This window comes from Spermophilus citellus, assembly GCF_964194105.1.
Source record: "Spermophilus citellus genome assembly, chromosome: 1".
Taxonomy (NCBI): Eukaryota; Metazoa; Chordata; class Mammalia; order Rodentia; family Sciuridae; genus Spermophilus; species Spermophilus citellus.
Genome location: NC_138182.1, coordinates 46,398,598 through 46,411,561, shown reverse-complemented (window position 1 = coordinate 46,411,561; position 12,964 = coordinate 46,398,598). Strand labels below are relative to the sequence as shown.

At 33.3% G+C, this 12,964-nt stretch overlaps 1 protein-coding gene across 1 annotated transcript in view; it reads right to left on the bottom strand.

The window, feature by feature from the left end:
• Positions 1 to 12,964, bottom strand: part of VWA8 (von Willebrand factor A domain containing 8) — a 425,268-nt gene that overhangs the window by 347,826 nt on the left and 64,478 nt on the right. The window contains exon 5 of the mRNA XM_081281141.1: positions 552 to 719. Within this exon, the coding sequence (XP_081137267.1) occupies positions 552 to 719 (168 nt within the window). The remainder of the gene's footprint in view (positions 1 to 551; positions 720 to 12,964) is intronic.

Sequence of the window (12,964 nt, the reverse complement as noted above, 5' to 3'; positions counted from 1 at the left end):
TTAGCTGCTGTATGAAGGAATAAGAATTGAACAGGGAATCTAGTTAGAAGCCAGGCATGAGATGTCCTGGCTTGGACCATCAGGGTGTCTTTTAAATATCATATTCATTTTGGTCAATACCTGTTGGGGATTGAGGTTCAGGAGGCTGAGAACTGAACTTTATTCAGCTTTGTATCCCTGATGCCACGAAGCATGAATTCAATCAAAACCACTGGTGTCAAAAGTTATTGAGTACTGTCTAAAAGTCATTAGAATTTTAATAAACATTGTTGAGCAAAGAAAAGGGGGGAAAAGGAGAAAAATGTGTTAAGAGAGAAAATAGTTATTAAACTGACAGAAAAGAACCTGTAGAAATCTCAGAGGTCTCTGACATGGTCTGCAAAAGTACAGCCTTGTAAAACTGCAAACTCATTTGCCAAAGATAAGGGTCATCTGAATGAACACTTGTCCTGATTCCAAGAGAACTGTGTTTTATATGACATGCCACCCATAGTTGACACTACCCACAGTTTGACAACAAAGACAAAGCAGGAGGATTTTTCTTCTCTTACTTGCAGAAGTTTGTCATAATGCTCAGCAGACATCAGGAAGCGTCCATCTTCAAGCTGCATCTCCCTGTTTTCCAGTAAGTTGTTCAATACAGGCAGAACATTCCTCTCGGCCTTTTCCAAGCCTTCCAAAATGAGAATTCTGCCTTCTGTGGCAGCACGAACTGCACACTATTTCCAAAACACATAAGAGCAAAATGAGAATATTAAAGATAGTAGAGGGCCTTGACCTAATTTTACATGTACTGCAAACTATACTTGCATTTCTTGTTATAGGGACAGGGAATCAGGAATGCTAAGTTCCAATCTTAGTTTTTTCTGTCCATGCGATCTTAGGCAAGCGATTTTACCTATTTGTGCCTGTTTATTTACTTGTAAAAAAAGACATTGAAAGAGATGTTCTCTAGGGTTCCTTTTGGCATTGACATCTTACATTACGTACCCAAAGGAATAGAAACTAAGTGCTATCTATGAACTTGTAAGATAATTAAACAAGGGAGCAGATTCCTTAAATTAGAAGAGGCAACTAAAGAAAGTAATCTGCCCTAAATGTTCTGCAAGCTTCTTGTGAAGATCAAATAAACGAGGTAAGAAGGCTTGAAGACCATAATGTTTATAAATGAGTCATCCTCAAAAGAATTCAGGTCGAACCTGAAGCTGGATGGAGGTTTTACTGTAGCCTACAATACACTGACTTAGCCAGTACTATAAGTATTTTAATAAATTTAAGAAAATTCGTAGTAGAGAAAAGTGAGAAATAAAAGACTCCCAAATGGTGAGTCACAGGAAAACTATAATATCAATAAATTACTGAAGATATGTATGTGTGTGTATGTATGTGTGTGTGTGTATATATATATAAATTCTCCTTGAACTTGCAGGTCCTGAACAATATAGAATAAAAACAAAATATGAATTAAAACTTCTTCATAAAAAATCCTTGGAAATCAGCTTTAAAAAGGAAACCTTCAATCATGTTTCTTTTGCATACTGAACAACAGACAAGATTAATGGTGCTAAATTTATATGACCACTCCTTCCTTAAAAGGCTTTTTCTTTGGCCTCATGACATTACATGCTCTTAGAAAAAGTCTCTCTTTTTCTGTCTGTCCATTAAATGAAGGTGATGTTCAGAACTATATCCTTAACCCACAGTACTTCTTACTCTACAAGGTACTTCCTCATTAATCTGAATTACACAGTTCCAAACATCACTTCTATGCTAATAATTTCCCAATCTCCAGAACCCAAACTGCAGACCATATGGTTCTATCACATGATGGCTCCATTCAGACCCTACAAGCTCTTCAGCTCAACACGGAGCACAACCTTCCCCCTCCTTAAAAATCTGCTTCTCTTCTATTTAAGATGGGAAAACCATTCACCCATGATAGGACCCTTGATTCCTATCTTACCTCTTACATTCATCTACATGTTCTGACGATTTAACCTCCTTAATATCTCTTGAACTCATCTCTTTCTACTACACCCCAAGCTCAGATCCTCCTTACCTCTCAGATCTCCTCCACAGTAGTCCAAGCTCCTTAACTGGTCAGATAAGCCTATCATACTACGGGATCCCCAGTGTCACTTCCTGACATAAGTTGCTTCACATGTGGTACTTTTGTGACAATGAACTGCATATGATTTCTCCCATCATGTACATATCATATTGCTTTACTAGAAAAATCTGTTTAATTAAAGTGACCTCTTTACTCAAAATTTAATTTCCCTTTAGTAATTATAATCAGCCCATAAAAGGAGCTAAACTTGTGAAAGGGGGAAAACATATCCCTACTTCTTCTTCCTCCTCCTCCTCCTCCTCCTCCTCCTCCTCCCCCCCTCCTCCTCCTCCCCCCCCTCCTCCTCCTCCTCCCCCCCCCTCCTCCTCCTCCTCCTCCTCCTCCTTCTTCATAGCCAAGGAAATTTCTGGACCAGTAAAGTATTGATTTTTCAAGAATAGAGGAGCAAATAAGCACTGTTTAATCAAGCTTGCAGGCTGCTTCCTTTTAATAAACCACTGGATTTTACACAGTATAATAGGGCTTAGTTTATTTCAGGTGTCTGTGGTATTATAAAAGAATCAGATTTTAATAAATCATATTAGTCTAAAATCATCCCATTTTAAGAATAAGAACAATTCATGGAATCCTTCAAATCTACCATTACTCTATATATTTTAATTCTCTTCTGTAGCTTTATTAATTTTTAAATGCATGGATAGAGATGACTTAGAAGTTCGTAAGGAACAAACAAACAAAATTAAGAATCTCATTTTGCTAGCTATATAAAAGACAAAACAAAAAGTAATTTGTATTTGATTTTTTTAATATCCCAGAAGTTTTGTCTTTTATATAGCTAGCAAAATTCATGTTTCAGGTAAGGTCTCAATTAAGCTTTCTTTCACAAAAATTTATTTATTCCAAGAAAGCATAGCTCAGAATTAAAAAAAGAAAGAAAGAAAGAAAGAGAGAGAGAGAGAAACTAATTAGGTTATCATAACCTGGGCAATATTATTTCTTAAAAACCTGAAGGGTTTTTTTAATCAATCTTTGTATATAATAGACTAAATACTGTATTGGACTTTTTAAAACTTCATAAGTTTTAAAACTCATGTTCACTGAGATAAAATTAGAACTACCAATCAAAATTCAGTGGTTAGCCAACTGTGGGGCCTGAGAAAACAAAGGCTGGACAACACAGAACAACAACAAACACTGTAGCTCTGCTTTTATGTACCTCAGGTAGACTGTGGTCTACTACTCACTGAATATTTTCAGGATAAGCCTTGTAGAGGGATCAGAAACAGGAGCCAAATATACAAAGGCATTCTTTCGTCTACTCAAATGGAGGTATTGTGACCACAAATTTGAGAAAAGATAATACCATGTAATGTCCTCTTGAAAACCTGATCCATATTGCTTGCACCTCTTCTCTAGAGTAAAATGCATACAGGCACATTTACACAGTAGAGGTCACATACTAGACTTCTAATATGATGCCCTGAAATAAACCTATCACTTCTCTAGTAGTCGTACTAAAACTGCATAATTATAAATCATGAGGAAACATCAAGACCCAAACTGAGCAACATTCCAAAGATAATTCCCCATGAAGAAGAGAAGGAAGAAGCTTACTGCAAAAGCAGAGTTAGGAACAATGTGAGTGGTAGAGGCCAGTGATTCAAAGATATGGATATGATCAAATGATGTTGAGTAGGAGGGGGAGATAGCAGAGGGGCACAGAAAGAGAATGCATAAGATTGAAATAAAACTAAGAAAGTTGCTACTTGATGTTGGAATAAACCATCTATAAGGTAATTTTTTGCAATAAGATCCATGAGTATAGGACTTGCCTCATCTTCACTAAGAATATCTTTAAAGTTAAAACAATAAGTCTTCCCAAACTTTCTTTCTTATTAATATAACATAAATTATTTCTTAAATTTACACACAATTTTTATCACAATGAGAATGGATGTTTTATAGTCCAACTGGATCCAAAGATGAAAATATAAAGAGAGAATTACAAATCCATAAGAATGGTAAATTTTTAGGAGGGAAAAAGAAGGAAAAATGATAAGCAAAGGATCACCAAAGAATTTTAACTTTCTTCCCTATTTGCCCTTTGGTTGCATGGTTGGAGACCAGAACATGTGAAAATTAAAATTTTTAAATGTAGGCAGAAATACATTTAAGAGAAAACCTTAAGTAGATGATCTTTGGTAACAAAGTTTGAAAGACTCAAATTTATAGAACTAATAGCATCTATTTACTACTTTAGTATCAACTTGCTTCCTAATTCTTCCTTAAAATAGTCTATAAAATAAGCTAAATGCTTTAATCAGTACTGCCAAACTTTACTACTGTAATACAGTTTGCATTTGTAGAGAAGAAAATAAAATTTAAAAATAAGTAAATGACTAAAGCAAATACAAAGTACAACATTATGTATTCTATCAAAATTATTGTTACACATAAATCTCAACTTAATTGGAGAGAAAAAAATTGTTATTCCTGATAGAGGCCTAAGCATCTTACCCTCCCTGCACTAATGCCCCATTCCCTTCATCCTCTGTTTGTTCAGCATTTAAGATTGGAGGATCAACAGGAAACTTGCACCATTCTCTCACATCTTAGTAGGATTCAGAAGTCTTCAAAGGATGAGAACCCCATGTTTTAAGCATACCAGTATAAAACTAGCTCACAGCAGGCTATTAACATTTATGGAATAAAAATGCAGCCATTCAGTTAAAAGATGTTGTTATGTAAGTTTAGAAAGAATTTTTATATGAAGGATGACAGTTATCTATTCCTACACTTGTTATGAGAACAAAATAGAATAAGTTCAAGCATAAGAGACTTTGTTTAGATATTTTGAAATTTTTCTACATAGATTGCTCAGTAATTGTAGTAAAAGATTTCTGAAATTGTATAAGAAAACAAAGGAGCAATGCACATACATTTTTAAGAGGAATGACTAGTTATGATGGTTCCTTAAAATAGAAATTAGGCCAATTTTAAGGATATTTTTTGTCCTTCAAGCCACAAAACTTCCAGAGACCTAATTTTTTCAAATGTAAATTGCAACAAGATTCTTTTACCCAGCCATCTCATATCATAGCTTTAACAACTCAACACATGGACATGAACAATTTCAAAACAAAAGTAAGTACATGACCTAAAATCAAAAACTATCCAAGCCCCTATTCTAGATTTGCTTCTGGTTTGACATAAGACCTTAGGCAAACAATTAATCTGGACGTCTGTGTCCTCATTTTTACTAAATGAAAATATCCTCAAGAGGTATTGTGCAACTTCTGAATCAAAGTAGTACTAGAAAAAATTTAAAGCTGCTGAATTGGTTAAAATGTAAGTTATTGTTAATATAACTATTATTTCACAAAAATGATCCCAAACAAATTCATACTTCCTCAAAAAGACTACAATGTAAAAGTACTGAGGAAGACAAAGAAAAAGTTTAAAAAATACATTTTAAGTTCTTTATTTTAAAATATCATAATAGATTTAGATAGAGCAATAATTTGAATATGTTCCCCAAAGTTCATGTGTTGGAAACTAATCCCTACCATAACAGTATTAAGAGGTAGACCTTAAGAGGTAATTAGGGCATGAAGTTTCTGCCCTCGTGAATAGATTTATGTCATTACTTGGCAGAAGTTTACTTATTCTGATAAGTTCCTGATAATTGGATGAGTTTGGCCTGACTCCTCACTCTCCTCTTCTCTCTCTCTCTCCCTCTCCCTCTCCCTCTCCCTCTCCCTTTTCCACTCCATCTCTCCCTTATCCTTCTTCCTCATTCTTCCTCCTCTCTCTCATCCTGCTCCATACTCTTATTACTCTTCTACCCTTCAGCCATAGGATAACAGCAAGGAAGTCCTTCTCAGACAGACACTTGACTTGGACTTCCCAGCCTACAGAACTAGGAGACAATACATTTTTGTTCATTATATATTAGCCAGTCTCAGGTATTTTGTTACAGCAACACAAGAGACTACAGCAGTTGTTCCACCACTTACTTGCTATCCAGGATTTAGCTTAGTCATTTTATCTCCCTAAGCCTCCATTTGTTTCTGAATGTAGACTCATTATAATGCTTATCACAGAGACTGTGTCAAAGACTGAATAATTTCTGGCACATGGTAAACTGTCAAAAAACAATCAACACAATGGAATACTGTCCTGTCATTTTCTGGAACATTATGTTAAGTCAAATAAGCTAAGCACAGAAAGACAAATATTTCATGATCTCACTCATGTGGAATCTAAAAAAGTTAATCTCCTAGAAATCAAGAGTAGAATGGTGGTTACCAGTGTCTAGGAAGACTTTCAGGGAAGAAGGGATGGGGAAAAGTCAATAAGAAATACTATGTTACATTTCGGAGCAAGTTCTAGTGTATAATTGCACAGTAGGCCAACTGTAGATAACAGTGCTGTACTGCACATTTCAAAAAGAAAGAAGGACTCTGAATGTTTTCACTATAAAGAAGTACATGGGATTTTATTTGTTCTATACATGGCTGTATTTCTGGTGCCTAAAACAGAATTGTGCAAACAATGGACACCATTAATATTTGTTTACTGAATAAAATTCTTCCTTTAAAAAAAAAACCAATAAAGTTAGGGATAGTTTGCAGCAGGAATGTCTCCCAGTACAATATTAGTTTGCTCATGTATGAAACCTATAGACTTAGCCTCATTAGAATTATGACCCAATCAAGCAAGCTAATTGGCCTATTTTTGCAAATATAAATCACATTATATTTTGCCATGATTATAACATCTGACCCAAATAAACTGTGAATACATAATATATGGCATTGACAACTGATTATAGTTGTCATTTATTTGGGAAAACAAAGAACAATCTAATTTTCTTTTTTAAAAATACCTGCTGTCATTATAAATATTACCATAATTGTCACTGGTTACTGTAGTCATCCATGTGATCATCATGATCACAATCATTTTTTAGGGAAGTAGCATAATTTGGTAGAAAGAATATGAGGCTTGGAATTTTCAGAGCTGGTTCAAATCCCACTTCTGCTATTTTTCTGACCATAGCAAATAAGCTTCAGTTACTTCACCTATTAAACCAGAAAGTCATTTTTTGTAGATTAAATGCAATGACATAAAACACCTAGCATGTCATACATCTTCTCCAACAAAAAGTTTCCTTTTATCTCCCTTGATATTTTTAGAGTTATATAAATCTGCCAAACAGTTAACATTAATAAGTAGATAAGAGTTGTTCTGACTATGATAGTAACATAATAAGAAGTAAGGCCTGAGCTCTGCCTAACATAGAGGTCAAAGTAAATAGAGAGAGTTCTTCCCCAGCTGAATAAGAGATACTTAAGACACACAGCAGTGCAGTTGCAAATGGTCTGGTGCAAGTACAAAATGTATTCTAAATTCTAAATATTTCATTTGTGAATTAACATCTGAAATCCAACTTTGAAATTTTAACACTGGTTACATGGAGAAAGTGATTTTAACATCCACAAATGAGGTATAATTTACAAGTAATGCTTTGCTTATTTGCTAAAGTAAATAAATGACATCTAGACAAGATAAAAACCTTATTTTCTGATTGATAGTATAATATTATTCAGTTAAGAGTTACTTTTAATAATAAGTAGCAGTAAAGCCATGTGGTATTTTTGAAGTCTTAGAGGGGTTTATTAATAATGAAGGAATTCAGAATAATCCAAAATAGAATATATTAAAATATAATTATTTAATGTGCATTTTTATACTTGATATTAAATTTCTACTTTACATATTACTGAATATCACAAGATACCAATGCAAAAAGCACTTCTGGCTTAGAACAAGTTAAAGAAAATCATTCAAACTTTTCCATCCATGCTTTCTACTCCCCAAATTATCTTGGGGATGAAGAATATCTCCACTTGGCCAGGCAGAAAATCTGACTGTAATTTATTCATAGTATAGGTAAGTTGTATTGGTTTATACTTGAGTAATATAAGAAATTACATATTTATTTAAAAGTCTCCTTTTTCCAGCTCTTTGGAATCACAGGAATATAAACAGAACATGACAATATCAACATACAAAAATAAAGATAGTAATAGATTTTTAAGGTTACAATGACTTAGGACTTTTTTCAGGTTACTTTATCTTCTAGGGCAAATGAAAGTTCATGTGACAGCAAAGTATCTAGGTTAGTCTCCTTATTTCTCCTTGGGTGTTAAGTACACTAATAAATGTTCACATTTTCATTATTTAACCAATTCTTATTTTTAAAAGCTTACCTTATAAACTACATAGCAAAGGAATTCCACAATAAGTAATAAAAGTATGTTCATAACAAGTGGATACGTTATGGCAAATATTTACATAGATAAGAAGATGTAAATTATATTTTTATAGGCTATAATTTCTTTTATCAGTATGTCTTTTCCACCCATATCACTCCACTTACTGAAATCTTATACGCAATAGCCAATAAGTATTTAAAAAGATACACCTACTTAATAATTTTCAATACAAATTAAAGCCCATCAATTTGGCAAACTATATAGATACACTCAATATATATACCATGAGATAATCATTCAAAGGTTTAGAGAAGAGTGTGATGGGTATACCCTTTTTAGAAAGAGGCTTAACAATAAATAATAAGACTTTTAAAACTATCTAGACCTTTTGATTAGTGAGAATACCCCTAGGATTTCAGTCAAAAAAAATTCATCAGAGATAATAACATGATACAATGATATTCATCAAACATTATTTGTAATAGTGAAAGAACCTGAATGACTAACAATGTGGGAAGGTAGACAAAATGAGAATGTTAGACAACAGTATTCTATTTGATAAAATATTGTACAAACACTGAAAATCATATTTTTGAGAAATAGCTAAGTCACAGAGAGATGCTCCCAATAAAAATGTCAGGTATAAAAAAAAAACTTTTATATATGTTTTTGTATATACCATTTTTGTAAAAATTATTCATGACACATAATAAAGAGATACGCATATACACAAAAATACAGAAAAACATTCACATTTTTGGTCTTTGAGGGGAACATTTCAAGTAATTTTAAAATACTACCCTATGCTATTTACAATTTTTCCTATTATACTATCCTTTGTTTTCTTTGTTTTCCCTACTAAAACACAAGCTCTATAATGACAGAAATGCTTGGGGTTTTCTTTATTCACTGCAGTTAGACAGCACCTGGAACATATCATTCAATACATATTGTTAATAAATAAATATAAATACATGCACATACATAATGAATATTTATGACTTTAATAATCAGAAAAATAAATTCACTTTGAAAAAAATATAAATTCCCTATTTCTTATGTTATTAATTTCATTCAGGAATTCAAAGGTAGCAATTAAGTTCAATTTCTCTCTTCCTCATCAACCATCCTTAGTACAGCCTGAGAATGAGTAAAGAGACCAATGGCCATGACTTCTAACTCGGGATTTGGAAGTTTTGCCAAGGTTTCCAGCTGAAACACCCATTCTTGATCATGGAGACATCAGACATAGGCACATATAATGCTAACCACACTGGAAACCCCAGGCGCAATACCTACCTGACAGCCACAGGTATTTTTCACCTATGTTGACCCACCTAGGTTATCAGCCATCACCTGACAGTGAATAAAGATAGTGACTCTCCAGTCTAGACATCAGATTCAATGGTTAAAAATACTAAAGAAATAAAAGGAATTTCTAACTAAATGTAAAGGCCTTTTGGTCTAATAAACATATGACTAGCTGGTAGTCAACTGTCGACTTCATAAATCTAGAACTCAAATGAGAATTATCTATTTTGATGATTCAAAAATACATGCAAATCTGTGAAATATGGTATATTAAGAACTATGTAATGTTTTGAACAACCAACAATAAAATAATTTTTAAAAAAATACATGTAAGAAGATCAATATCTTAATCATAGGAAAGCCAATGGAACATCCAGAACAAATTTATTCTTAATTTACTAAAGATTTTCTCAAGGTAAATTATTTAATGATGAAATCAATAATCAAACATGAGTATCAGTTATGATGTATATAATTTTTAGGTGCCAGAGGTGAGCAAGTCAGTTATATTCTAGTGGGAAACACAGACACTTAATGTGGAAGGCAAGAAGTAATTAGGTAACTTCAGATAGTGATAAATGCTCTGAAGATTATATTGTGTAATACGATAGCATGGTACAGTACAATATATGTGGAAAAGGGGTGGAATTAGGAAAAGGCAGGATTATAAAGTATTGGAAGATCACACCAAGCAGATAAAAATGTAAGGACAAAGAAAGGCAACTGTGGTTGGAGCCTAGAAGGCATGAGAAAAACTTAAAGGAGACAAGATGGACAAAGATTTGATCCTATAGGATATTGTAGGTCATATTACAGGGTCTGGATTTTATTCTGGATGTGATGGCATGCCTTTAAATAAGCAGCTGAGAGAATCTGATTATAAATGGCACAATAAGGAAACACTAACTACCAGAAAATGAAGTGGAAGAAAAAAAAGAAAACGAAATAAAACCTCAAAAAAATCTGAGGCAATTCAGATTTATTAATTGATATTCACTGAGAGTAGAATTCATCAGGAATATATAAAATTGTAAAATAATGCCATGTATGAATATGGTACACTAAATATTTTATAAACTGTAAAAATTGTAATATATATAAATATATAAAATGAAAAGTCAAAGGCATAAAATAATAAACACATAAAAATTTACTATAGTTTTGGAAAGTTAGGTGGAAAATATCTAATAATACCTGTTACCTATTGACATTTATAGGTAATGTGCATGAGCATAAACAACTCTCAAATAAAATAAATTCATTTATGATTCATTCACAAAATTACTGTTTAATTGTGGGAAATCTTAACTACTCAGATTTCCCCACAAGATGATGCTAAATTTCACCAGCATCATTTGAGATGGTGATGCCAAATATTTCCATTTTAAGTATATTTTTTCTTTTCTAATTGATAAGTAATTTATGAGACCATGTGAATATCTCATTACCCCAAAACTTTTGGCACAGTATTTTTCTTTTTAATTATATTTTTTAATCATAAAGTAAGAGTGTATCCAAGGTAAACCTTCAAATTAAAAAAAAAAAAAAAACAATGAAAATCCTTTGTCTATCCCATGCCACACTCCAGGATATACTCCTGCAACACATTTTATGTATGCTCCATTAACTACTTCTTGTGCATCCTTCTGGAACTTTTCAAAGTATACACAAATGTTTTTATACTTCTTTTCTTCCTTTTATCATAAATGGTATCGTACTATATATATGGCCTTACAACTTTATTTTTTTTATTTACTATAGCCTGGACTCTTTTATAGATTCCTTCTTTTTAATGGCTACGAGAATTCTACTTACCATTATTTATTTCATTAATCTCTTAAATATACATCATTGCTATGTTCACTTGCAGTTTTATGTGATTACAAACAGAGCTAAAATAAACATCCTTATAAACATAAGTTTATGTGTTTTATAATATATTTGGAAGAAAGATTGCTAGAAATGCTGGATTCAAATATGTGCACATGGACCAAGCTTCAGGGCTGGGGCACCGGCAGCTGCCTCCCAAGAGCTGGCTCCCCAAAGCCCAGACAGTAAAACAAAAGAGGAAGGGGTGGTGCCGCTACCAGGAAGCAAATGGCAGATCAAGGACTCATCATCTATTAAAACTAGAGGTCTACTAACTTCCCATGCATTTTGAAGATCAATAAATTAGACTGGACTTCTTTACTGTTTGATGAGATGAGCTAATATAACAGTGATGAAAAGTCGACTATCAGAAAACATGTACCAAGAAGAGGAGTAATTGCTGTGACTGTGCCTACCCATGTGGTTAAGAAGCCTTTGGAAGTGATTTGCAGGAGAAATCTGGAAAGGGAGACTTTGCAACTATACAAGAGCAATATAAATATATAGGGAGAAAATTCAATAACACAACAGTTTGACAAAGCAGAAAGAATCACGAGCAGTATTAAAAGACATGGAAAGAAAGGACCACAATCAATGCAGGTCAACTCAACGTTGGAAGAGGTAATATCTGCAGCAGATGGAATGTCAGATAAAGAATTCAGGATATACATGCTTCAGATGATCTGGAGTCTCAAGGAAGACATTAGACAGCAAAATCAGACAATGAAAGATCACTTTGACAATGAATTACATAAACAAATCCAAGAAGCAAAAGATCAACTATACAGGGAGATAGAGGTTATAAAAAAACAAACAGAAATCCTAGAAATGCAGGAAGCAATAAACCAAATTAAAAGCTCAAATGAGAGTACTACCAGCAGAGTAGAACACTTAGAAGACAGAATATCAGACAATGAAGACAAAGTATTTCAACCTGAAAAGAACATAGATCAGTGAGACTGTTAAGAAACCATGAGCAGAACATCCAAGAAATATGGGATAACATAAAGAGACCAAACCTAAGAGTTATTGGGATACAGGAAGGTATAGAGGTCCAAACCAAAGGAATGAGCAATCTGTTCAATGAAATAATACGAGAAAACTTCCCAGACTTCAAAAATGAAACAGAATCCCAAATCCTAGAAGCCTACAGGACACCGAATGTGCAAAATCATAAGAGATCCACACCTAGACACATTATAATGAAGATGCCCAACATACAGGATAAGGAGAGAATTTTAAAAGCTACAAGAGAAAGGAAGCAGATTACATTTAGGGGTAAACCAATCAGGATAACAGCTGATCTTTCAACACAGAATCTGAAAGCTAGAAGATCCTGGAACAACATATTTCAAACGCTGAAAGAAAATGGGTTCCAACCAAGAATTGTGTATCCAGCGAAATTAAGCTTCAGGATGGAAGATGAAATTAA